At 52.7% G+C, this 27,346-nt stretch overlaps 1 protein-coding gene across 1 annotated transcript; it reads right to left on the bottom strand.

Moving 5' to 3' along the window:
* Nucleotides 1-10,635: 10,635 nt before the first annotated feature.
* Nucleotides 10,636-24,484, bottom strand: BSND (barttin CLCNK type accessory subunit beta). The gene is made up of 5 exons (XM_016120464.2): nt 24,469-24,484; nt 24,045-24,327; nt 18,718-18,812; nt 16,764-17,033; nt 10,636-15,822 (listed from the first exon to the last, which is right to left on the bottom strand). Exons 2-5 carry the CDS (start codon nt 24,219-24,221, stop codon nt 15,414-15,416), a joined length of 951 nt encoding a protein of 316 aa, XP_015975950.2. The 5' UTR covers nt 24,222-24,327; nt 24,469-24,484; the 3' UTR covers nt 10,636-15,413.
* Between the last annotated feature and the right edge of the window lie 2,862 nt (nt 24,485-27,346).

Genomic DNA, 27,346 nt, shown 5'->3' with positions numbered 1-27,346 from the left:
GGTTCTCTCAGGCAGGGAGCCCACCCTTTGCCAGAGTGCCAGCACCACAGCTGCAGAAAGGTAGACGTATCTTTGGCCTCCTGGAGCCCAGGCTGAGCCGGGCTGAGGAACAGATAAGGAGGAACCATTGCGAAGCATCCGGGCCCCAGCCCTTTCTCCGCCCTTGGCGGCGCTGTCACTGGAACTCCCGGGTGTCCTGCTTCCCTGAAAGCTGACTTCCGCAGCAGATGGCTGTGGCTGCCGTGGCCTCCTCACTGATCCTGCCTCCTGCACCAATGTCCCAGCTCCTGCTTCTTACCACACGCGTGTCGTCCACTGTGTGGGCCCCCGGAATGTGGGAGGCCCCGGGGAGAGCCCCACAGCGGGTCAGTGTCCAGCCCTCCTTACAGACCTCAGTGCCCCGCCAGGGCCCAGGGACTGAAGAAAGCACACGTAGTACACAGCACATGACCACGCTAATCCTGAACTCCCCATCTTCCCCAACACCCACACCTTCCACAGCATTCCCGACCCGGTCAGTACAGCACCATGGGTCCAGGAACGAAGCAAAAACTTTGGACCCGCCCCCCACTCCTCCCGCCCACGCCCAGCCCACCAGATCTGTGGGCTGTTCCTTCAAGTTCCAGTATCCTCCACACTCCCACCCTGGCCTGAGCCCCAACCACCTAGGCCTGGATACTCACAGGACATGGTCACTTGTCAACGGCAGGTCTCCCTGCTTCTGCTTGTGTCCCCTGCAGTCTTCCTAGCGAAGCAGGCAGAATGAATACGCTCAGACCCAGGGCAGACACCCCCTTCTCCCACCCCACTGCCACCTTCATCCCTACCCCTACCTCTACCCTGGGCTCAGAACCCCAAGTGCCTCCCAGCTCACTCGAGCAAAAACCAATGACCTTACTGTGGCCTTGGGGTCCCAGCTGACCCGGTCTGTCCCCTCTCTGGTTCTCCCACTCGCCTAGTTCCCACCCAGGCTCCTGGCTGTTCCTGGTGTCCTCCAGACATGCTCCCACCTTCTCAGACCTCTCCTGAATGCCCCCTGCCCTTCCCCCCCCCCCATTCCCGTCCCTGTTTCATTTTTTTTCCCATAGCATCTTTAAAGTACTCTGTGATATTAGTTCTTTGTTCATTGTCCTTCTCTTCCACTGGAATGGATGCCCCAGGACAGAAGAGCTTGTCCGTTTTGTGTCCTCAAGATCTGGGACAATGAAAACTTCTGAATTTGCTTAAGAACAGATGTCCCAGGGCTTCCTTTTAAGAATCTCCCTGTGGCTTTTAAGAGAAGACTTACAAAGCAACTGCCTCAGCTCGGCCAGGGTGAGCTCCAGCTCGGCAGTCAGCATCACGGCCACAATGCATAGTAGTGGAGAGGACAGTGAGAAATGCTGGTGGCCTGGCCCTCCTTCCCAACCAGGAACTCCTCTCCTGGTGTACACACACACACGCACACACACACATGCACATGCACACACTAAGCTATTCTTCCAGAAGTTAAACCACCTGTAGTCAATACAGTAGCGAGAGAAAAGTTGGCAAGAGGTGGGATCTTTCTTAGATGAAAAGGGATGATTTCTGGTACAGAAGTGGAGGGTTTGTCCTTGAAACAGCAAAACAAACACTATCCTAATAACAGACAGTAAGGTGGAGGAGGGCAGAGGTACAGGTGGTGGGGCAGGGGGGCATGGAGCAGAAACTGCTAGAGGCTCTCTATTGCATGTATTTTCTCATTAAAAAAAAAGAAGAAGAAGAAGCAAGGCATCAGCTAGAAGGAAGGATGGGGGAGAAGGTTTTGGAGGTTTGAAGAGAAAGGAAAAGGTATAATATGTAGTCATCTTTGGGGTTTAGGGGCATAGTCTCCGGGGGCAGGTCACGCAGTCCCCTCTGTGCTTCTATTTCCTCATCTTTAAAATAAAAGGTAAAATAAGTCAAGAAGAGCGATGGGCTCAGGAAATGCGTGGGTCTGTAGGACAGCCTCAAGGGCCCACTGGAGGTTTGTGATTGATAGCTGAGTGAAACCAGAAAGCACGTATGCCTCTCTGGAGCCGAGTGGGTGGACGCTTGAGTTTAAGCAGGGTTGGACTTTTCCCCACTAAGTAGGATAATAGTGGGGCAAGGGGTCGCCTGTGCGCAAAGAGTGGAGACGAGCTGGACGAGGGTCTCAGTGGGGCGGAGGTGAGATGTGTGAGGAAGTGAGGGAGAGCCACAGGTGCAAAGTCAGCTGCATCGATGGATGGTAGGTGTCACAGGTATTGATGAAGAGTATGGGAGTTGGGAGTGGGATGGAAAAAGGGAAAGCGGTGATCAGACAATGGGTGTTTGAAACTGAGGTTCTGGAGGAAATACAGCTACAGGTGGCAACAAGGTGAAGAGTATGATGGTGAGGTCTTTGGAGGAGCGGGAACTGAGAGTCCAGAGGATGTCGGGACCACACCGGCAAGAGACGGTGTCCGTGAGCTAAGTCTCCAGTACAGAAAGGGTGTAATCTGATGACAGGAGCTTCAATGTCGAGCATTTGTGGAGGATAGAAGGACATGATCTGGAAGAGGCAGTGAGGAGCAGGGAGGACCCCTATCACACCTCCAGCCCCAGGTAAAAGGCTATAGGAAGGTAAGTGAGCACTGTGCTTTGGGAATAGGGGGACTTTAGGCGGAGAAGAAAGGGAAGGATTGTTCTGAGAGCCATTTGAGGACAAGGGGGTTGTGTGTGATGAACTAGGATTTCAAGGGCACAGTGTTTCGGGAACAGAGGAAGGAAGAGACTAGGAAGGGAGAAAATAGGCCTAGAGAACATGACCTCCAGCCACTCAGGAGCAGTGCCCATGCTGGGCCAGCAGAGGGCATCCAATGCATGACGTGAGAAACCAGGGCCTAACCTCGCAGCCAGGCAGAGCCTGGTGGCCTGCTCTAGCCCCTGGGACGAATCAGACCCTGCAGAGCAGACAGGAAGGCAGGTAAGAAAGAGCACAGGCCTCTGTGATGAGAAGTAGGAGGAGAGAGTCAGATGAAGACTGGACTATGGGAGCCCAGAAGATGGGCACTGCATCCAGTCAGGCTTCCTGGAGGAGACAACTCAGGCTTTGGGGTCCAGCTATAATGAAGTGACAAGCCCAGGGAGCAGTGAATGGCCCAGCTGGGGATGTTGAGACAGGAAGCTGGTTTTAATGTCTCTCGAGGCCCCTTCCTGGGAGCTTCTGAACAAAAGGAGGCCACAACCAGAGTGCCAGCCTCAGTAATGCTTTTACTGGCTCCCCAAAGGCCCCCTCAGGAGCTACACCAGACCCATCACACTCCACAAGCCTCCACCCCACCCCTCTCTTCCCTGGGGTTCCCCTGCCTGCAGCTTCATGGAGAACATGCGGGCTAGCAGCGCCCGCCTCAGGCACTGCCTCTCCCCTACACAGCAGCTCGCCCCTGCAGCCTTAGAGGGAGCAGAGGTCCAGAAGGCTGGGGCGCCTCAACCTTCCCCCAGCTTCTTCCAGGAACAGTTCTCTGACATCCTGTCTCCATCTTGTACACACCGAAGCTTGCTGTCCCCTTTTCCTGCCAGCCTCCGAACACACTCAGGTGTCTTCCACCTTAAAATACAAATGAGAATAAACAAAACAGAACAACAGGCCCCACTGTCACCTTTCATGTGCCAAGTACTCTCCTAGGTGCTGGATTACATGAGTGGGTTACGTCAGGACAGACGAACTCCTGCCCTCAATGTAGCCCTCACATTCGTAGAGTAATACATAATAAAGAAGTCAGATGTGTGGGAGCTGGTGACAAGAGCTATGGAGAGCACTGAAAAGGGAAGGGGGAAAACGAGTCAGCAGGGAAGGTGGATGGGAACACTGCACTTTTAAAAGGCCCCCCCCCCCCCCCCCCCCCCCCCCCGCTCCGACAGTTACTGCTGCGTCTCGCTCCGCACCGCCCCCAGCCCCCTGGCTCACTCCGCACCGCCCCCTGCCCCCACCTCCGGCACACGCTCTGCCCTTGGTCTGCCTCCTCGGTCCTGCTGCATTTCTCCAAGAGCGGCCCAGGGACAACCTGCGTCAGAGCTGTAGGGGGTGGGAGCGGAGAACCAGTTTGTGGGAAGCACAGATGCCTCTGACTGGAATCCAGGAATCAATCTGCCTTTCATAAGCTCCCCCAGGAGATTGTGAGGCAGCCCATAGTGTGGGAACCACAGATTTACTCCCCGAAAATGTAGCACTGCTACATTTTCCAGATCGCCCACTCCACTCTGCAGCCACCTGGCCGGGGCCAAGCCTCCTCACATGCTGTTCCCAGATGGAGTGCCCCTCCCAGCATTCTTCACCTGACACCTGCATAGCCTTCCAGACCCACCTCAGAGGCACCTCCTCCAGGTGGCACTCCCTGAACAGACAGGGCTGGGCAGCAGATAGGACAAGACCCGAGGATGGGAACCAGAACACAGTACTAATTCCAGCTCTGCCACTAAACCCGGGAAGTGACCCTGGGCAAGTCACTGCCCCTCTCTAAGCCTCAGTTCACCCATCAGTAAAATGGTAACAATAATTCCAGCCTTTCCATGGAGATGAGAGGCCAAATGAGATGACGGTGAAAATGCTTTATGTCCTGATAGCACAAGCAAAAGGGAGGAACTCACCATATTAGATGCACATAGGGGTAGAGGAAGGACAGAAGCCGGAAAGGGTCAGATGGCACCCCTACGCCTCCACACAAACACCCAACTGTATCACTGGACTAGACGTTTGGATCCAAAGACCCCAAGGGAATGCACCCAGTTTGCATCAAGTGCCCTGAGGTCTAGAGTAAAAGGAAAAAATCCTCAGCAGCTCCAGGGCAAGTTGGGGTGGGGACCAGGAGGAACGTGCCATTGGTCTCTTCTGGGGCCACTAACCCCCAGGTTCCATCACCTCCTGGTCAGAGTGTTAATGGTGTAGAGGAGGCAGCCAGCTGAGCCTCGTATAAGGGCCAGAAGCCCTGAATTCCAACACAGACATAACCACCTGAACCCCACTCCCAGGCCTCGCATCAGCCCTGTGAGCCAGGCAGGCAGGGCTGCTCTCCCATTACAGGGGTGAGGAAACTGAGGCCAGGGAAGATCCCGCAGAGAATAAGGGGCAGTGTCTAGACACCCCCCGGACAAAAACATAAAAAGTGCTCCATGGGAAGAGGTGGCACCCCGTTATTTCGATGGGAAAACGAAGGCTCAAGGAGAGGGCTTGAGCATCGTAATCCGGAGGGGCGGGAGGCAGAAGGGAAGAGACCAGAGAGAGTGGGGACAGCAAACTGACCCAGGCTGGTCCACCCCATTCTAAAGGGACCGGAAGCAGGGCAACATAACTGATACCCAGATTCCTCATGCGAATGAGCACGGACACGAACCATCCCGATGACCTAGTCCCCGGTGCCCATCTCTGCCCCTGCTCCCCCTCCAAGACACTTCCCTCGGGTCCACCTCTGACGGCACTGCCTCCTGTGAAGATCAAATTACCTGACACACGTACATGGCTAAGAGCAGCATGCTGGGCATGCGGAAGAATGCTAGCTGTCCCCATGCAACGCGTTGGCCGCCTGGGGACATTTGCCTAGTACAGAATCAACACCACTCCTTAGTGTGTTTTCCCTTTTGGTCTCTGCTGGCATTTTTCATTCTTTCCTCCATTTTTCCCCAGGGTCACTTTCACTGAGATAATCCCAGGTTTGTTGTGGGACGAGAAGGCAACTTGCTTGCTGTAAACCTGTTTTCAGCCAATACAGGTGTTCCTAACCGTCAGCTCCACCTGCTGATCCCGCAGCTGCCTGATCTCCCTGAGGCCTTGGGCCCAGAGTCCAGCACTGCCCTTCCTCCTAGTCATCCGGTCCATCTGCCCTAACACGCTTGGCAAGGCAGCCAGCAGAGAAGGCCTGGGGCCTCATCTCTGGGTAAGGGCGGAAGTGTCCTGTGGGAGCTGAGGGACATGCCTAGGTCAGGGACAAGGGGTCTGGCCTCAAAGCCCACAGGGAGCAGTGGACCTTCAGGGCTGCAGGAGGGGGCAGGAGTAAGAGGAAAGGAGAGCCACTGAGGGCAAGTCCCAGCCCTCACAGCTGCTCTGAGGACCTTGCTCGGATGACCTCTCCTCACAGAGCCTCATGGTCTTATGTTTCCCTGGATGCTGACCCTGCCTCCTTCGTAAGGTTAGAATCACACACTGTTTTGGTCAAGTCCAACCCCGCATTCGCTGTTTGAATTTGTTCATCAGAGTTTTCCTAAGACTCTCTGATCAGATGGGAGTGAGCTGTTTTTTTTTGGGAGGGGGGGGAGGGGCGATATTTTGTTTTTCTATTTTTTTTAATGGAACCAGTATCGTCATTTATTTTTTAAATGTAAAAAAGTTATTTTCTGATCGTTATTGACATGCTCATTATAAAAATTTCATAAAGAAGAATCTCATCACCCAGAGAGATTTCTTTATTTATTTATTTTTATTTCTATTTACATGTAGGTATATATGGGGTCATAGTCTATGACCATTGGTAGTGAATTCAGCTGCAAATAGAATAGCTTAATCAAATAGGGGCTAAATTTTCTCACTTAACTAGAAGACCAATGGTTGTTGGCTTTGGTTCACCATTTCAAAGATTCAAAATCTCTGTGATTCTCTTGGCAATTCCCTGATGGTTGCAAGACAGCTGAAGCTGCTCCAGCCACTGAATCTGTATTCAAGGCCAGCAAACCTAATTACATTTGCTTTTTTTATCAGGAGACTTTTTCAGAAGTGACCTCAACAAATTTCTTTTCAGGTCTCATTGGCCAGACTGGCAGTGGGAAAACAGGATGGTCGTGCCTGGCTTTGGATCAACCATAATTTATCACCTGGCAGTAAGCACGTCATCCCTCCAAACAAAATCAGGGAAGGAGGGAATTAACAGTGTTTGCTGCATTCTACTTTTTAACCTCTCTTTTTATTAACTATATGTCATGAACCTCTTTTCACATCAAGAAATACAGACTCAGGGGCATGGGGAGAAAGGAGAGATTAAAAAAAAGAAAGCAGAATGGTGGTTGGCAGAGGCTGGGGGAGGGGCGCGAGGCAGTTAGTATTTAATGGGCACCGAGTTTCAGTTTGAGAAGACGAAAATGGGGATGCAAGGTGGTGATGGCTGGACAACAACAGGATGTACTCATGTTCCTGAACCATACACTTAAAAATGGTTAAAGTAGTAAGTTTTACGTTATGTATACTTTACCGCAATTTTTTTTAAAAGGGAATATGGACTCGGTCATTTATTAACAACTGTTTATTGAGGACCTGCTGTTTCAGGAACTTCCCTAAGCACTGAGGACACAATAATAAATGCAACAGACACAAGTTTTGCTTTCCTGGGGCTTTGAGTCTAATGAGTCATTCAGGAAGTCATCGAAGAAATTCACAAGCAAATGTGAAATTACAACTTTGCCATAGGCCACCAGAGAGAGGCACGAGGCACTGTGAGAGCAGGCGAAAGGGGGTTTGGTTGGGAGGGTTATAATTTTAATGGTCGTATATATTCTCTGGCATAAATATAGCAATATGTTCAGCCAATCTCCTATCACTGGATGTTTCGATTCTTCCCACATCTGAACTATCATAAACAATGCCACAATAAATGCCCTTCTATGAGTGATCTCGGCACACCTGTCTGATCTATTTCCTTAGGATAAGTTCCTACATGGGGGGTTGCAGAATCCAGGGGCAGCCTACGTGCTGAGGCACTAACCACACGCTGTCATATCGCCCCCCAAAAAACACTCGCATCATTTCAATTCCCACCAGCAGTGTGAAACAGAACCCTGTTCCTCCACATTCTGCCACCCGTTGTCATCAACTTTACAAAACGTGGCCAATGTTACGGGTGAAACATGGTTTCTTGTTTTTCATTCCTTTGATTATTCCTGAGGTTGACCATGGTTTTGTTTTGTTTCTTTTATGGGTTCACAGACCTTTCCTGTGGCTGAAATTATTTTTTTCCCCTTTAAGAATTGTGATCTCTGCCTGTTGGATGTTCTTTGGGCAGCTCTGAGTGTTACAAAGTCTTCCTTTTATGGAAACATAGAAACGGGTCCTTGTCGGTCCCACTGCCTAAGGCTTTCCCATGTGCTCCACAGTGGCAGCCACAGGCCATCCTGACCAGGTCCCCAGCCTGCATCCTCTCCAGCCTGCATCCTCTCCAGCCTGCGTCCTCTCCAGCCTGCGTCCTCTCCAGCCACCCTCCACACCCGCAGCCCTCAGTCGGGGCTCCCAGCCTCTGTCCAAACTGTTCTCACTCCCCTTTCTTCCGTGGTGAAACCTCCAAGACACAGCTCAGTGCAGCCACCACTCTGAGAAGCAATTGCTAACTCCCCAGGCGGGGGCAGATCTCCACTGTGCTTCTCTCTTCTCAGCACTGACCACGCCGACCTGTCACCGTTCATTTTGCAGTTTCCCCTGTGAGTGCCTGCCCCCAGACAGGCATGTGTCAGACATATCTCTCTGTCCCCAGTGCCAGTGCCTGGCATGGGGCAAGGTTGGGGACACCAAGCAGGTGTTTAGACAGTGTTTGCAGTGAGAAGGAAGGAAGGAAGGAAGGAAGGGAGGGAAGGAGGGAGGGAGGGAGGGAGGGAGGAAGGAAGGAAGGAAGGAAGGAAGGAAGGAAGGAAGGAAGGAAGGAAGGAAGGAAGGAATAGAGGGAGGGAGGAGGAGAGGGATGAGGAAGGGAGGGATGCGGGAGAGATGGAGGGAAGGAGGGAAATCTACCACTCTCCACCCCCCGCAGGGCTGATCGTGCATCCAAAGCCTGCTGTTGCCCACCTCCCCACCACCTTATGTCAACGTGGAGGATGTGCAGGTGGCTTGGGAACTCTCACCATCCAAAGAATTACCTGAGGGGCCTGTTACCTACCTGGGCACTTCCTGGGTCACTCGGGCCCTCACTTGCCACTCCCCCCCCTCCTCAGGCTGCCTTTGAACCAGGCACTGCCTTAGCCTGGGCTCTGGTGTCTTGGACAAGGTCCATGGGGCTCCTCACTCCACTCAGCAGACCTTGTGGTCAGCAACAAGGACTTGGGAGCACTGGGTCTGCCAAGCGTCAGTCCTGACCTGACATCTATCCGGGGCCACTCTCACAGGTGGGAAAAACCTTTCTTCAAGCTAGGTTGGGAATTAAATTCCTGCCTCAGGCCATGAGCCAAGCTTCTCACCACCAATATGTTCTCTTCCATTCCCTCTTGCACTTATTAACTAGAATATGCCCTAAAGATTCCTTTCTTCATGTCACTCCTCTGCTCAAGAACCCTCAGCTGGTCTTACTTGCCCCTCAGAACAAATCCAAGCCGCACGGCTCAATTCAAAGAGCCCATGAAAAGCTCCAGCCTCTCTCTCTGCGTTTGGCCACCATCGCTCCAGCCAAGTTCCTCTCCTCCAGGTCCTAGGACCTCTTCCTCCTTCTCTCCTCTGGGGCTTTGCCCATGCCCTCTGCCCGAGATACCCTTGCCCCTTCATTGCCTGTTTAAATCCTGGCTCGCAACCCCCACCTTCTCTGGATCACCTTCCAAAACATCCTAGTCCTTAATAACCCATTTAAAAACAAAAGACTAAGACTTTGTGTGCTTTAGAATCACCTGGCTTGCTGATTCAAAAGTGAGACCATCCCAGACCTCTCCTGGGTGCTTTTAGGACACTGGACTTTTAAAGCTTCCCAGGAGAGTCTGATGCTACCAGCCCAGCCGGGTCCACATTGGCCCGCATTTGAGAAGTGCTGATGAGACAGAGCTGGATGCCAACCCCAGTCTACATTGGCTCCTGATGTCTACACATTGTACACATTCCCCTCATCCCTACAAATGGTGATAATGATGATCACTGCCATTTACTGAGGGCTCATCAGGCACCAAGCATACGTCGAGTACTCAGCATGCATAATTTCATCTGATCTTCACAACACGCTATTAGGAAGATAATATTAACCTCATTTTATTGATAAGAAAAGTGAGGACCAGAGTGGGTAGGTCTCTTGACCAAAGCCACAGAGCTGAGGGGGTGGAAGGAAAACCCAGTCTCAAACTCAGGCTAATTATGTCGATACCAAAGCTCCTCATCCCTGTTGCGCAGTCTGTGTGCCTGAGCCAGCGAGACTTCCAAGCGGGCACTTGGTCCAGATCAGGTCAGGTCCATTTCATCCTGTCCACCAGCACTACTGCCATGCACCTTTGCTAAGTCCTGGAGTAAAAATATGGGTAGGAAGAGGCCCCTGCCCTTGAAGGACTTCCCAGTCCAGGTGGGGAGACTGGCACATGCACAGCCAGTCACATGAGAAGCTCTGGGACCAGCGTGGTGCACACCGTTTAGGCAGAACCTGGAGGAGAGGGTGAGCGGGGATGGGTTCTGCCCCAGGAGTGGGGAGCAGGGCCAGTTTGGGCTCTAGGGAATAGGTAGAACTTGAACCAAGCCTTGAAGGTTGATAGAGAAGGGGATGAAGGGCGTGAGGCAGAAGGAACAGGTAGAATGGCGTGAAGGGTCAGGTTTCCAGTGGCTGCGGCACAGGAGAAAGTGGTGGACGAATGGGCTGGAAAGGACAGTTGGGGCCAGACCATGAAGGCCTCAAATGCCACGCCCAGGAACCAAGCCTTACCCTCTGGAAATAGGGATCAGAGAAGGTATAGGAGCAAGGGTGTGTCTGCCCTCAGCATTAGTGCAGGAAAAGGCACAGGCAGGTGCTCAGTGGAAACTTGCTGCCTGATATGTGTCTTTCTCCTGTCCTCACGAGGGTTGGGATGACCTGGGACTACTGGCTGCTTCCTAGCAGGAGTAGAAAGCCCATAGCTATACCTCCTTTCCTCCATTTAGCTCTTCTCTGGGATAATGGGCAAATTATTCGACCTCTCTGAGCCTCAGTTTCCTCATCTGTAAAATGGGGACAATGCAACAATCTTGCAGGTTTTGAGGAGGAAATGAGATCAGGTGAGCATAACATAGTCAGTGCAGCACTGCGTCTTGTTCCATGTCCACAACAGGTGGCAGAGGGGAAAGAGCTCGGGCTCGGAGGAACCATGTTTGAATCCCAGCTCTGCCCCTGGAACAGCCCTCTTTCAGGGGTGATGGGAGGATCCAAATCAGCAAGCTAATGCATGTGGAATACCCGCTACCCAGCAGATGCTCGGTAACTCCGTTCGTTGTCTGCATCACCGGGCGCAAAGGATCCTGCTCCTCCTCCGTGCTCCTGAGATGCTGCCTCTCTTACTCGGCACTCTGCTCTCTCCTCCCTGTCCTGCAGGAGGTACTTTATCTCTGCCTTAGCTCCTAGTCACTGGCTATCGGCTGACCTGCCCCTTGGTACTTGGCACACTATAGACTTTCTGTATCCTTTGCAAAGAGCTCTCACACACATCTTCTCTCTGATGCATCCACTCACTTACTATCAATTCATAAGCAGGACAGAATTGATCCCCACTGTGCAGGTGAGGAAATTGAGACCTGGAGAGGAAAAGAAGGAGACTGACTCTGTTTGACCACCTATAATGTGCGGGAGGCGGTATACCATTAGTTCTTCCTCATGACAGCCTGAAAGCTAGGTATTATCTTCCCCACTGTATATATGTGGATGTGGATGGGGCAGTGACTTGTCCAAGGTCACACAGCAAGGTACTGGCTGAGGCTGAGTACAAACCCAGGTCTTTCTGACTCCAGACTCTGAGATTCAGAACAAATGTTTGCAGTATAGGGTCGACAGATCTGTCCCCAGGGCTGTTGCGAGGACCAGATGGGGTAATAGGCGTGAGGGCACCTGGCACAGTGCTTATGGACTGGGAGTAGAAGTGCAATCTTGTCCACCTCCACTTAGTTGTACAGAGTACAGAGGTGGAGCCCAGGAGGCCTGCAGCATGCCCAAGGTCATGGCAAGCAGCCAGTGGGGCCAGAGCTCCCTGCCCCCAGGACACTCTCTTTTCCAGTTAAGGGCAGGAACCATCTCTCCATCCCTCCAGGGCTTTTTTCTCCCAGAGACTGGAAAGTTCCAAACTCCCTCTGACCTGACAAGAGGGTGAAAAGAGCAGGAATTTTTTCCATGGTACACAAACCTGGAGCCTGGGGCTGAAAGCTGGAATCCTAGGGTTTGCCGAGGCTGCTCCTCCAGGCCCTGCAGCATCCCACCCACCCTGGAGACCTGCAAGAAGACCTCACCTTCCCAGTTAATGAACCAAAGAGAGGGGCCATCCCAGAGGCCTGTGTTCTCAGAGGAGACCGAAAGGTGGCAAGGTCAAGGAAACGGGCTGGTGGGGTTTCATATGTAATAACCTCGCGAGGCAGATCACAAAGCTGGGGGTGTTCAGAGCTGAATGGAATAAGAGCCCTTGCCCCACGCTGTTCAAACTTTTAAAAAGCTACAGGCTCTTCTTTTCAAATGAAATCCACAGCATTTTATTCCCCACCGCTTCCCCACAGTCACTGTCAGGCCCCAAGGAGGACCCACTGAACAGTGAGACCAGAGTGAAACCAGAGGGCAGGTGACCCTCACAGCTAGGCTTTTGTGTCCTATTGAACATGATCAAGTTCACTGAGCATCGGCACCCAACAAGGCCACTCTGTGTCCATGATGGCTCAAGACAAATCAAAACCACTTGTTAGCCATGGCCGAAAAGGCAAAATATGACCATTGTCACGGCCACAACAATAACCGAACATGCCTTTCTCCTGGCTGGAGGATGACTGCTGCTTCTCTGGCAATTATCGCTTCAGCTGGGGTCTACCCTTTCCTCCTTCTAAATCAGATTGATTGAGATGACCTATTATAGAATTAACCCTGCTTCCCCACAGAGCAGAGCCCCACTTCCTTAGGTCCTCCCCCAAATCACCTCGCACAAGCTCAAATCCCGTAATAAATTCTTTCTCATACCCTACTACAGAGAGCACCGCACTGTACCCCGTGGGGTCTGTTCCCCTCATTGCAATGAGTAATAAACCCAACTATTAGCTACAGATGAGTTCCTGGTGGTCTCCTGCAGGCATTGGCAGATGAATCCATCAAATACCCCCACCATCTAACCCCTGCAAAGGTCAAAGACCGGCGTCCATTATCTTCCTTTGCACATGAGGAAACTGAAGTCCACAAAGGCAACAAGACTCAAGGTCACAGAGAGGGTGAATATATAATTTACCATTTAAATGGGATACCTCTGAGAATGAAAGGATGCACTACTAAGTGTGCATAAACCAGGACTGTCCCTGGCAGAGTAGGTGTGTGGTCTCCTCGTCACATAGGAAGATGGTGGAGGAGCCAGAACTGCAGCCAAAGCCTGAGTCTCACCATCGCTCGCCATGGCCCTGGGCCCTTAGTGCAGCTTCCTGTGTCGGCCCCTCTCTGCTGGTGGGCCTGGCAGCCAGGCTCTTGGTTCTCTGGTAAGATCCAGGAAATGCTCTACCATTGTGATTCAGGGCCACACCACACGGCTATCCCACGTGGTCACGCCACGGTGTTTGGTGTTCACTTTCTAGAGGGTGCCCGTGGTGCCCGCCAGGCACGATGCCTCATTTTTCCAGCCCAGAGAGGGAGCAGGTGGTTTTACATAAAAGAATTTGTAGGTGAATAAAGGTGGCCCCTTGAAACATTGAAAACTTTTTTTATTTCAGCCGTTCCTCCTGGTGCTGTTTCTGATGCAGGTCCCCCTTCTTCCTTGCTTTTGTAAACAGAATGCAGAGACACACTACACCTCACCCGGTCTAATAACTCGGGGCTATGAGTGGACATGTTATGGCACGGGGGACGTGCCCAATGATGCCTTTCACTACTGAGGCTTTCACACCTGAGCTGGAATGTGTTCTGGGGGTGTACCCTCTGACCCAGAACAGGGGACATCCCTTTCCCACTTCCGAGTCCCCCAGCCCTGACCTGGAAGCCCAGCCTAGGCGATGGTCGCCCCCTCCCAGATGGCCCAGAGTACAACCTCTGAGTGTGTGGACCTGACTGAGGTGGTGCCACTGCCCCTTCCTCTGAAACTACCACCATGCCTGTGCTGGGACACAGAGGGGCTTGGCAGAGATCAGCAGACTACAGGCATTATACAGCAGTATCTCCTGGGGCTGCCGAAGCAGGCCGAGCGATTTGCCCCTGCACTTGCTGGCCCCAGATGATTGTGTGGTTGTCACTCTGCTGCCTCTGGTGTGCTAAGTTTTTACTTCTCTGCTCTCACCTTGGCTCCTGCTCTTTACTCTGTCCCTAACTTAAAAGAAAACAAGCTCACTAAGCTTGCATTCAAGCCCTTTGAAGGCAAGAGTTGTTATCAGTTTATGTCTCTTTCCCCATAAAGATCCTGGCTCAGTGTCTGGAGCATAGTAGATGTTCAGTAAATTCCACTTCAATCAAATCGCATTAAGCCAGGAAGCTTCATTTCACCCACAGTCTTAACCCAATGCAGATGTATTCTGCAGGAATGGGGGTTACTCTGAGGGCTCTTCTCTTGGCTTTATGACTCCTATGCAGGCCATTTAGAGTTTCGAATGCCAGAGAGCAAAGCGACTAGGAGTCTAAGGTTTAGGGAAGTGGAGAGGGGAACGTTATCTGCAAAAATTTCCTGGGTTCTGGTCAGTCCACACACCTTCAATAACCTCTGACTCTGGCCACAGGAGATATACCAAGGTGAGTAAAGCAAGAGTTCCAGCCTTGAGCAGGCAGTCATGCCCCAGTGGTAAGTATACAAACCCAGAGGAGCCAGGACCAACTTGTTCCAGGACGCAGTACATCAGGGAAGGTTTTTAGAGAAAGGATATCTGTTTAAGAGTTTAAAGGGTGAGCATAAGTTTGCCAGGCAGACAAGGGAGCTTCCTGGCAGAGGAGACTGTGGGAAGGGCACAGGGCGGCAGGGTGAGTGTGCGTGATGGGGCATGGTCTGGGGACTGAGGAGCAGAGGGTGTGACGTGGGGCTAACCAGGGCGAAAGGAGATCAGCAGAGGTCAGTTGTGGAAGGCTTTGGGTCCTGGAGTGATGGGAGCCACAGGAGGGATGTTGGCAGGAGAATGTGTTAGCTCTGGGTGAAGATGGTAACGCCAGCTACCAGGTGGACTACAAGACTCGACAGGAACAGGAACCCTGAGAGGCCTCCACAGAGGATCAGAGACCCAGGCATAGCACAAAGGAGCATTCCTGTTCAGAGGCCAACTTTGGGGGGAGGAAATAAAGGCTCTTGAGAGCCCCAGCTGCTGCAAATCTTCTCCACGAATCACATTTTACCTTCAAAACTTTATCCCCCCAAAAATAACAATTGGGATGAGCGATGGTCCTTCGAAAGTAATCATCCACTCCCTGTGTGTTTCTTTACAGTTCTCTAAGGGCTCCAGGATACACTGTTTCTTTGAACTGCCATGCAACCCCATTTTTCAGATAGGGAGACTGAGGCTTGGTGAGGTCACACAGGGCTAGTGGCCATGCCAGGCTAGTGCCCAGGAAAGTTTCACGTCAGCCCTGGGCGTGGGGCTCAAAGCCCAGTTCCTTGTCTGGGAGGGGGTCCCCGGGGCTGTCTGGCAGCCCGTAGTACAAGTCTTCCTCCTCCTGCTTTGGCCCCTTGGCGCCGGTGTCCGAAGCTGCCTCTTCTTTTGTCCTCGGGGACGGCTGCCAACAGCCTGGCAGGACTGTGTCCCGCAACTGCCCCTCTGGAGGCATGTCCTCCAATGTGGGGTCATCAATCAGAGCAAAGTCGTGGAAGCGGTCCAGCCAGCACCTGCAGGCCCAGGGCTCCTGTGGCTGAGGACTAGGCTCTTTCACCTCACGTGGAGACAGGTTGGGGCTGCCACCCTCACTGGAATCCATGTCCAGGTCATCTTGGAAGGAAGCCAAGGGCGCGGGACCCTGGGGACAGCCTGGGACTCTGTAGGGGCAAAGCCAGAGGGGGCAAGGGTAACTCTGAGTCAGACTGGCTAAGTCCAAACCTCAGCCACTAGCTGCAAGGCCAGGGGAGGCGAGCTCACCTGTCTGGGCCTCAGTTTCCTCCCTTGTAAGGTGGGGGAAATAACAGTATTCACTCCTCTGGTGTCCCTGAGGTTTACAGCAGATCAGGTGTGCAAAGCACTTTGCACAATACCTGGCACATAGTAGCAGCTCAAGAAATGGGCTATTATCATGTCATTGTCCAAACCAGGACACTCCTCTGCTCCTCCAATCACTCAGGGGTCTCCGGCCATCAGCCCCCATCGCACTAGGTGTCACTTTCTGTTCCTTCATCTGCCTCCCCATTGGATTGGGCGCTCTTGCAGGGTGTGTGTCCTCAAGGCCTGGGAGTAGGTGCCCAGTAGTGGTGGTAGAATGACTGAATAAATAGATGAATGAAGAACCCAGTCCATAAACAGCCAGGGTGGAGTGGGGGGGGGGGGGCGGTGAGTGACCTGCTTGAGGTCATAGAGCATATCCGTGGCAGTCCGGATGGATTTGAACTCAGGTCTTTTGGCTCCCTACTCCTGGCTACCCATGACAAGCATTCAGACGGCACAGAGGCCTATGCACTATTACACTATTGCACTAATGCACTATTGCAGTCTTCACAACAATCCTTTGAGATAGGAGTGATTATTCCCATGTGGGGAAACTGAGGCTCAGGAGGGTGAGAAACTTGCCAGAGCTGCTGGGATTTGAACCCAGGCCCATCTGACTAAGACCAGACTCATGTGTCTGCTACACCTGCTTCCTCTCAGGGTGTCCCCACCCCTACTGCCCTCTCTACTCCCAAATGAACCGAACCACCCCTCAGTGTCCTCCCTTTTCCTTCACCCCAGAACTGGGCAGCATCCCCAGTTCTGTGCTCTGCACACTCACCCAGGCCTGCTCCGAAGTGAAATTCTTTCTCCCTCATCCTCATCCGATCCCCTGTGGACAACCACGGCAGCCTCCATCCAGGCCTGAGCATCACGAGGGCCATTTTCTCCTCTATCACTGGCTTCCAGCTGCTGCTGTCCCAGCTCAGGGGCCAGCAAGGGGTGGGGGTCCTCACCGTAGCCCATGACCTTCATCCGGATGTGGCCGAAGTCAGGCAGGCTCTGGTCATAGGCAGCTTCCTCCCGCAGCCTGACATAGGGGGCCTGGGGGCTAGGTGGAGGCCCAGCAGACAGCAAAGGAGAAAACGGGCAGGTGGGCAAAGAATCATTCAACAAACATCAGTGTTGTTCCCTGGCCCACATGCTCTGGCTGCCTGGTCTACCCTGATCTCGAAGAGGCCTTTGGGGGTCATTGCTGTGCCTAATGCAAGGATGAGGAGTCTGAGGCCCAGCGAGGTAAGATAAGTGGCAGAGCTAAGCCAAGTGCTCCTTTCGCCCTGTGTCTCGAAAGTTAACCCTAAGAATGTGACTGCAAAATGAAGAACGGTCACATTGCTAAGAGTTTGCTGGGTCCCAGACGGCGGCCTAAAGGCTTGGTGCTTATCGTCCCATTTATTCTGAACAACACCATGAGCAGCACGATCATTCCCTTTGTTCACATGAAGAAATATCAGCGGAAATCGTGTGGCTATTGAGTGCTCCTCACCCACCAGGTTCTGTCAGGTAGCTCATCTAATCCTCACCGTAACTCTGGGAAATGCTGGAGGAAACGGAGGCACAGAGGCTTTAGCTGCCTTGCCCAGGTAACTCTGACACAAGGTGGAAGAAACGAGACTCCAGGCATCACATTTTCTCCTGCTCTCTGTGGTCCCTCTGGAAAGTGAGGTTCCCTTGCCCAGGGCTGGGGACTAACCAGGAGGAGCCCAGACTCAGGCTCTGTCTGAGAACCCGGCTCTGTCAGCAGCTCTCCCCACATGGCCAGTCCTGAGTCTGGCCCCCACTCCCACCACGTCCTATCGCCTCATTCCCCTGGGACATTTGGTCACTCTGCGTGCCAAGAACAGAAAATACTATCACCACCTCCTTCCCCCAGTGAAGCAGAGAGAGTTCCAGAGCCCTCGCCACAGACCCTGCCTTGCCATGTCCCGGCAAGTCTCCAGGGCTTGTCACCTTCAGAGACAAAGGCAGGTCTGCTGGGGTCTGGTCTGTCATTGACTCCCCGTGAGATTTGGGGGTCGTGATTGCACTTCTTAAGTTTCAGTTTCCACAACCATGTAAAGGTCTGGATACCCCATCCCTTTGCAAGGTTTCTATGAGGACCGAAGGAGGCAACGGGTGCAAAATGCCTAATTTGGTCTCTGATACACAGGAAGTTCTTCTTACTGATGATGACCAACACTTACAGAGGGCCTACTAAGCACTAGGTTCTGGTCTCAGCACTCGGCATACGTTATCTCACTGAACACCCCCTGAAGCCCCAGGAGGAGGGTACCATTAGATTCCCATTTTACAGAGGGGGCAAAGAGAGGAACATCACTTTCCCAAAGTCACGCAGCCCTGAGTGGCAGAGCCCCAGCTCTGGGCCACGGCCATCACCATGCCTCTTATTGTTTGCTATAGTCGTAGTAGTGGTCACAGCCATTTGGGATTTAGGGTCAAACCTGGTTTTGATTTCGTGTCTGCCATTAGTTCACTGTAAGACAAAACAAAGTCCCTGAGTCTCGATTTCCTCATCTGTAAAATGGGTGTAATAATGCCTACCTCACAGAATTGAGAGTTCAAAACAATCCATGATTTCTCGTAGTATGCTCTCAGTAAGTGGGGAAGCCAAGTCCACCCGTCCCACCGCACTCCCTCTCTCTCCTCTGTAAGGGAAGACTGACTCACTGCCCCACTGAGAGGCTCACTGCCCCTCCCCTCCAGCTCCTCCCAGCCCAGGAGAGCCAGACACCTACCTCTTCTCAGGGGTCAGCCCACTCTCCAGCAAGCCCAGCGACTTCCTTGGGGACAGGATGCCTTGGAAGTCAGAGTCAGCAGGGACGAAGGTGATCTGCAAGGCACAGGGACAACGGCTTTTCCGTGGCTGCCTGCAAACAGGCTTGGCTGCTGCTGCCCCAGAACACAAGCCAAAGCTCTCCAGAACCTTTGCGAAAGAGGCCGATCAGAGAAAGCCTCCCCTTCTGACAGGGGCGGGGCCTGCTCAGGGCCCAGCACCAGTGGGTACATGGATCTTTAGGCTCCTGCTCCCACTCGGCTCTACATTCACCTGACAAACATTTATCGAACACCTGCTGCGTGCGAAGCACTCTTCTGGGCCCTAGGAGGCAGCAAGCAAGTGAGACACCCCTAACCTGGAGGAACTCACATCTTGTCATTTCCCTATGTTTTCGGGCAGTGCCCAGAATGTGCCTGGCACACTGTAAGCACTTCATCCACATCTGGTGAATGAGTGGAAAGCAGGTCATTGTCATGCATTTCTTGGCACAGAGGCTGTGGTGGGGACCGAGAAGTGTAAAGCCAGGATTGTGCCCGCGAGTCCCTATCTCTGAACTTTCAGGGGCCAAGATGTCTCTGCAAGTGCAGCTCCAAGGGGTGGGCACATAAGGGAAGGGGAGGGGAGGTGTGTCATGAAGGAAAGCAGGGGGATGAGGCAGAAGGAGCCCTGTCTCTGCGATCTGGGAGACTGGGAGAGAAAGCTTCCTCAGGCAGGTCATCTCCCCTCCCAGAGCCTCTCTGCGCTCCTGTGCAACATGGGTTTGCCTCAAAGAGATATTTGCATCATCGTTCACAGTAAACAAGAGGTGGATGCAACTAAATATCCATACACAGATGAACGGCTGAACAAGATGTAGCATATACATGCAAGGGAATGTTATCCAGCCTTCAAAAGGAATGAAGTTCTGGCACAGGCTACAACACGGATAAAATGTGAAGAAATAATCCAGTCGCAGAAAGACCAATCCTGGATGTTCCCACTGCTAATGAGGCATCGAGAACAGTCTAATTTGTAGGTATGGAAAGCAGAATGGTGGTTGCCACATCCTGGAAGGAGCAGGATGAGGCGCTGTTGCTTACTGGGTACAGAGTTTCATTTTGCGAGATGAAAAGATTTCTGGAGACCTGTTGCACAACAATGTGAATGTAATTAATACTACTGAACTGCACCCTCAAAAACGGTTAAGATGGTAAAATTTATGTTGTGCGTATTTTACCCCAAGTTAAAAAAAAAATATTGCTAGCGACGCCTATCTCCTGGAGTTGCTGTGAGGATTCCATGAGATACTATGTAAGGAATCCCCCAGCACAGTGCCTGACACATAGTAGCCGCTCGGTAAATTATGGTTTGATGCTACTGAAGATGCAGCTACCTTCTCTGAGTCATGGTCTTCTCCAGTGAAATTTGTTTGATCAATATCTGATGAGACCCTGCTACGTTATACCAGGTTCACAGAGAGCAGTCCCTTTTCTCCTTTTCAGAGAACACGATAAGTAAAAGACACTTGTCTGCACCAGAAAAGCTTCATTCTGCTGGGGAGAAAAGAATACTAAGCCTAGGAGGGTAAGCTTCGCCCAAATGTTCGGACATAAGGCAGGGGCCTGGGTATCTTCCATACCCACTAAGGATGCCCTGTATTTGCCAGCTGGTTTTGTACTTCCTAGAATTTGCCCCTTCTTCTACCTCATCACCTCATGGCCTGGTCACCATCCTCCTTTTCACCATCATCACCATTGTCACTATCGCCACCACCATCATCACCTCCATCACCATCATCACCATCACCATCACCACCACCATCATCATTATCATCCCTGCTACTGTGGAAAGCCTGGAGGAGAAGGAAAGACAGAGAAGCACCTTGGAATACAAGTTCTTTTCGGAGAGTGGGACAGGCAGAGCCGAAGCTAGGGAGGGGAGATCAGAACAAGAAAAGCCCAGAACATCAGCAAGGAGTCCAGCTTTCATCTAGAAGCAGCAGGAGCCCCGAAGGAGTTCCCAGGATGAGAGTGCACAGGCAGGTTTGCATTTAGACGAACCCCTCCAAAGAGAAAGAGCACAGGGAACAAGAAAGGCCCATGGAGAGGACAATCCATTAGCCGCCAATCAGGGGCCTGATCCTGGGCCCCAGCAGAGCAGGCGGGAGTGAGGAATGGGGGACCCGTGGGCCAAGGCAGAAGCTGGACAGGGAGAGAGCCTGCTTTCCCTGCCGATCTTCCCCTTTCTCCCAGCCGTCCTCCCCCATCTCTGCTAATGGGCGCAGCATCCCTGACTGCCCCACCTACTAGACTTGCTCCACTGCCACCTCCCCTCTCAAGCCTGAGGCCCAGCCGACCACCAAATCTGACCGAGTCTGCTTCAGATATTCAGCCAGGTAAATAGATGGAAGTGACAATGCCACGTCCAGCAGCAAATGGGTACCGTATGTTCGATGAACTGGAAGTGTCTTCTCGGTTCCTACAGTCTTGGGTTTAAATTCCGCCTTAGCCTGGGAGACCATCATCTCTCACCTGGACCAAAGGAAGAGCCTCCCCTACAGGTCTGGTTGACTCTGAACCTTCCTTCCCCTCCACCCGCCACCCCCGGATGTCAGCCTGATAACTTCTTTGAACTGCAAATCTGATCATGTTCCTCTCTTGTCCCATCATCTAAAGGGTACGAAGCAAATTTCCTAGCATGACATCTCAGGCCCCAAGATGCTGGGCCCTTCCCTCTTTCTACCTCACCTTCCTTCCCCACCTCTGACCCCCAGCAGCTACGCTGACCCTGCTGCCTTGCTCTTGTGTCTTTGATCATGCTGTTCCTTCTGCCCGAAATGTCTTTCCCAACTTCTCTGTCTGGTGAACTTCTATTTAACCCACAAAACTTAGCCCTTCTTCTCTGTAAAGTCTACTCCCTCCTCATTAGACAGAAAATTGTCTTCTCTGCAAGATCCTCAGCCCCTCAAAGATGGGGATAGTTTAATTCGTGTTGGTGTTGGCCGACTTTTACCTCCATATCTTAATTAATTGATTCTTGTCCCTTATATTTCTATTTCTTTCAATCCAGAAAATTTCCATTTGCCAGGCACTGAGAGGCAGGGGAGGATCCTGAGGAGTGGGGTGGGCACAGCATTTGCTGAGGGCTCCCATGGATGGCCCAGGCACCAAAGAAACAGTATGGGAGATGGGTCCTCCCCTTCTAGCACAGCTCCCTTGTTTAGAACACACTTCCCTCCCTCCCTTAGTGTGCTGGCTGTAACACCCACACAGGCCCACACCTGCACACACACCTGCATGCACACACACAGAGAAGCTGCCCAGTGCCACAAACACTAGTCCTGAGAATAATGCCTTCAAAACACCTCCGTGCCAGGCACGATGCTGGGTCCCCCCAAACAAGACCCCACTGGTTCCTCTCACTCAGCAGCAAGGCTCGGGACATGGGACGACTCCTTCCGCCAAGGACACAGAAATGGGGCAGGAGCGAGGCGGGATTTGCATCTGGGCTTGCTGGACACCAAGCCGCGCTTGCACGCTGCCATGCTGCCTCCAGAGCACAGGAGCACGTGAATCTATCAACAGTTACTCATTAATGCACAGCAATATTCCCGCTCCCCCTCTCTCTCCCTCACCCCCACTGCCTCCCAGTCACTCTGCCCACCACCCCAGAACCAGCTCTTGGTAGGAAAGAGAGCAGGAAGGACACTCCCCTCCGTGCCCCCCACTGTTCCCTTGCCTTCCCCCGGGGTCCAGCCTCCTTCACTGGGAAGAGGAGGATAATGAAGTGAGTGGCTCGCCTGAAGGCCCTCCTCTCTCTATGACCTCTGCTCAGGGCATTTCACAGAGGAGAGTTGACTGTAAACTGCTAGGTAAATGACTACAAACCAGCCAGGACCGCCCTAGCACCACACATTCTGACAGCCTGAGGTTGACCCGCGGAGGGGGCAGGGCTAGGTAGAGCTGGGCCCAGGTTTCCAGGAGCCTCCTCCCTCCTCTCACGACCTCCCTGCCGCCACCACCCCCCCCCCCCCCCCCGCCCAGCAGAGCACCCAGGCTGAAGGTGAGGAAGGGGTTGCAGGTGGTGGGGGTTGCCTGGGTGGATGTCACAATCAACAAGATCCTCAGATGCACCCCCTTTCCCACCCTTCCTACATTGTACAGATGAGGAAACTGAGGCTCAGAGAGGGAAGGGGCTTGACCTAAATCTCCCAAGAAGTGAGAGGCAGAGCCCAAGTTAAAATCCATGCTTCTCTTTTTGTTTCCTTGGGTCTGTCTGATCAGCTATGTGACTTTGGAAAAGCCAGGCAACCTCTCTGGGCAGTAAATGCTCATAGCTCCTGACACATCCATTCCATAGAGTTGCTGGAAAGACCCATAACAGTAAGGGCGGCAGCCCTTCACCTAAATATAATACTCAATGGTTTATACAACATTCCTACATCCCATCTCTGTTCATAATAACTCTGTGAGCTGGGAGAAATAGGTGCCCGGGGCCCCGGTTTGCAGATGTAAGAAACTGAGGGTCAGAAAGGCAAAGATTACACAGAGTTTGGGACAGAGCTGGAGCCAGAACTCAGACCTCCCAAATCAGTGCTTTTCTCATCACTAAGTCACTCACAAGGCTAGGAGTACATTGAAACTCTGAAGGATCGAGCACTGACCAACCCAGGCCATCAGATTATACCTGACCCACCGGGAACTCTCGGCAGCTCTGGGACACAGGGATACAGCCCTCTGAGGCGGGGAGTCATGCCTTACGTCACACACATCTGAGCTCTGATCCCAACTCTGACTCAGGAGCTGTGAGACCTCACCTTTCTGAGCCTTGAGCGTCTCCACTGTAAAATGGAACTGTAGAAGTACCAAAGACTCTGGATGAGGACTGAGCTGCACCATGAATGCAGGAGTGCCTGGCAGGTGGCAAGCACTCATTAACTTTGGTTTATGCACACAAGCATCATGCGTTGGGTTTTACTCTGTCTCCCTCATTGTGCCTAGTTCAGGGCTCCAGACCAGGGGCTTCTGATCAATCCTTATAAGGAAGAGAGGGATGAATGGAGTGATGGAGGAACAGAGAGGTGGATGGATGGATGGATGGATGGATGGATGGATGGATGGATGGATGGATAGATGATCAGGAAAGTGAAGAGAAGAAAAGAGGAGTGAAAATCGGGAGGATGAAAAGAGATTAAAGGATGGGGCAGGCACAGCATATGCCTAGAATAGAGGCACAGCCTGGCCTTCCTGGTTCCTCGTCCCCAGACCCTGGCCCCAATCCAACCCGCCACCCCACCCCACTGCCTACCTTGGGGTAGCACTGGCACATGCTCCAGATGACACCCCCGATCACCATGATGCTGCCCATGGCATAGAAGGTACCGTAGATCTGGGGTCTGTCTTGGCTCATGAGGAATGTGCCAAGGGCCAGCAGGAAGAACCCCAGCACAATGAAGCCGATGCGGAAGGTCTTCTCATCCGCCATGGCTACCCAGCCAGGCCTCAGTCTGTGCCCTGCCCGCGAAGAGGCGCCCGCCACCCGCGTGGACACTCACACACCTCACACCTGGAGGGCTGATGCTCTGGGATTACTGCAAATCCAAGCTTCAAGTTAGAGGGACAGTAGGCTCCCTCAGGTCCAGCCACAGCTCCTGAGCGCACAGGTTTACCAGGCGGCGGGAGCCACGCTTGGATGGTCCCTGCCCCCACCAGCCACCTTTTCTCCGTCTCACCTTTCCTCTGGGCCCAGCTGGAGTGTGTGTGTGACTCTGAGTGAGGGAGAAGAAAGGAAGGAGAGGGGGAGGTTACAGGGGCTGGGCCCCAGCCAAGACTTTGACATCACCTCATTTGCCTGTGTGGGGCTGAGCCTCACACCGTCCAGCCATGGGAAGCCTGGTACAATGCTGCAGCCAAAACGCATCAGAAAGTCGCTGGAGGATTCCAGGCTCCCATGGGCTGGCATTTTGGAATCCTGAAGCATTCTAGACTTATCAAGGTCATGTGCCCATAAAGGGTTCAGGAACAATAGCCCATATTCACTGGATGGTGGCTGCATGCCTGGCACTGTTCTAAACATGTTATAGGTATTATTCATTTAAGGGGAACCCTGGGAGGCAGGCACTACTGCCCCACTTTATAAATGAGGACACCGAAGCACAGACAAGTCACTTGCCCAAGGTCACTCATCTAGAAATGGCACAACAGCTGGGATATGTACCCAGAGGCCATGCCCCTAGCCACGATGTGATATTCCCTAGCTGTAGCAGGATGGTTAAGAATATGGGCTCTGGGGACTGGGCAGAGTGCTTGGGCTTGGGTTCTGGCTCCTGTACCATGGGGCAGGGTGGCCTTGATCATGTTACTTCCTTGTGCCTCAGTTTTCCTCCTCTGTAAAATGGGAATAATAATAGCATCTCCCAGGACAGAGCTGTCTGCAGGCCTGGCCTTCCTGGGTCCCTCTGTTCCCTTCTCATACTCTGCGAGCTGCCCCCTGGAAAGGCTCTGGTGTCTCAATGCTCCTGTAGGGTGTGAATGACTGACAGCGATTTCCTTGCCTCCTAATCTAGGAAGATGACTATGGGTCTAATCTAATCTCTTCCTAGATTAGGGGCAACGGCTTCCATCTGGCTTCCAGGCTTAGACGGGGGATTTTCCTGTGTGTTATCACCGTCTCTCCCTCCTTCCCAACAAGAACTGTGCTTCCAGGGCACCACATCCTCTGCCTGCTGGTCCTGTCCGCACACACTTTTCAAGCAGTGGTTTCTCCTTCACCAGCCCTCAGATCCAGCTGGGCTACACCCAGCGGTGTGCAGAGGAGGGCCCTGTCTCAGAGCTCAGGAGAGCCTCCCAGCGGGAGGTCGCTGAGGAGTCAGAGAAGTGCTGAGAGTCACTGGGTCCTGTTCAGGTCTGACTCCCCAGGTGAAATTAGGCTAGTGGCTCTGTTCTGGGCTTGAGTTTTGGCACCTAGGATTGAGGGTGGTATCAGGGCCACCTCTCAGGTTTTGTGCAGGTAAGTGATCTGATGGAGGAGAAAATGCTTCGTAATCTGGTTTTATCAGTAGGCTGGGACCCACCATGGAAACACTATTATCGTCATCTTACAGAGGCTCAGAGAAGGGAAGCAACGAATGCCCCCTCCCAGAAAAGGAGACAGGCCCAGAGGAGCCTCAGCCTGTCCTCGCTGGTACGGGGGTCCTGGTGGGCGGTGGGAGCGGATCTGCTGGGTCGCTGTCCGGCAGAAGCCTCTCGCGCCCCCTTGGGGTGGCAGAAGCCTCTCGCGCCCCCTTGGGGTGGCCACAGCATGTGCTCGACAGGGCGCTTTCACATCCTCTGGGTCAAGCCCCTGTCTGTCCCTCAGCCCAGAGGGGGAAACAGGGGAGAGGTTATCATGCCCATTTCACAGGCGAGGAAACTGAGCCCGGGGAGTGGAAAAGATTGACCGAGATCTCCCCAAACTGAGTGGGTGGCTGAGTAGGGTCCGAGACACCCACAGCTCCAGCCACCATGTAGATGGACATTGGTCCTTAACCCCTCCCGAGATCCATCCCAGCCACCTGAGCACTCTAGTCTTTCCCGCACTTCTTTTCTCTCCACGACCCAGCCTCCTTTCTGTTTTTTCTCCTCTTAAAAATATTTAAAATGCGAGTGACGCGTAAGAAGCTCTGGGACAAGTATGTGATCAGTAAAATGGGTCTAATCTAATCTCTTCCACAGACCATGGTGAGGAATAAATGGGAACAGGTGTGAACAGCGCGTTGGAAGTGTTGGTTATCTGTTTTTCCCGTTCCCCTCTAACCCGCCTCTGACTTTTACGTCCCTCCGGTACAAAGTGCGCGAGAGTGGGAGGAGTGGCTGGGGAGTTTGTCGTCCTCCAAAAGAGGGCGCTCTTTCCACTGTCTTGTCTTGTTTTGTTTTGTTTTTTGTTTTGTTTTGTTTTGTTTTGTTTTGTTTTTTCCTGCCCATGGAATTAGGATCCTCACAAGATCCTTGGGGGTGGGGGGTGGGGGGCGGGAGGGGGCGGGGCGGGGCACCCATCCGACAGATGCAGATACTGAGGCTCATAAAGGCAAGGGGAGCAGCTCAAGGTCACAGAACCTGTACATAGCAGAGCCAAGATTCAAATCAGGTCCGCAGTCTCTTGCTGAACACCTATTATGTACAGTGTACTCTGAGGTATAAGGCACTCTGATGAACACAGAGTTTCAAAGAGTGATGGCCCTTGGTCCTGCCTTCGGAGGGAAAATATGGTAAAGGCTCTGAGCTATGCCTCAGGTCCAGCATGTGCACAATGCAGAGAGAGGGATAGACCTGGGTACGGGGAGAACTCCAGATACCTGGGGGAAGGAATCGAAGGGACATATTCACAGAAGGGACCCTCGAGAAGTCAGCCGGAGTTCTGTCAGGACAGTAAAAGCCCTTCAGACAAAGATACCAGCCTGTGCAAAGGCACAGGGGCAGGTAAGCACTGACTCATTCCTGGCTAGAGATAAAACTCTAAATATCATGCGCACACTCACCCCTACACTACATACTCCTCCCTTTCCTCCCCAGACCAGGTCCTCCCAGGTCATCTCCATCATTCCAGTGTTATCCAGGCCATCACCGGGGTAT

The sequence above is a fragment of the Rousettus aegyptiacus genome, unplaced genomic scaffold, assembly GCF_014176215.1.
Source record: "Rousettus aegyptiacus isolate mRouAeg1 unplaced genomic scaffold, mRouAeg1.p scaffold_m13_p_1, whole genome shotgun sequence".
NCBI lineage: Eukaryota > Metazoa > Chordata > Mammalia > Chiroptera > Pteropodidae > Rousettus > Rousettus aegyptiacus.
Note: the sequence above shows the minus strand (reverse complement) of the source record. Positions and strands in the feature narration are given on the sequence as shown.

What these genes read in the sequence shown, in the direction of transcription:
- BSND (XM_016120464.2), bottom strand. Translation starts at nt 24,221, where the DNA reads ATGGCGGATGAGAAGACCTTCCGCATCGGCTTCATTGTGCTGGGGTTC. An exon ending in GGGCTGACCCCTGAGAAGAG is followed by an intron (nt 17,034 to 18,717) that starts GTAGGTGTCTGG and finishes GCCTCCACCTAG; the next exon opens with CCCCCAGGCCCCCTATGTCA. An exon ending in TCACTTCGGAGCAGGCCTGG is followed by an intron (nt 15,823 to 16,763) that starts GTGAGTGTGCAG and finishes TTGCCCCTACAG; the next exon opens with AGTCCCAGGCTGTCCCCAGG.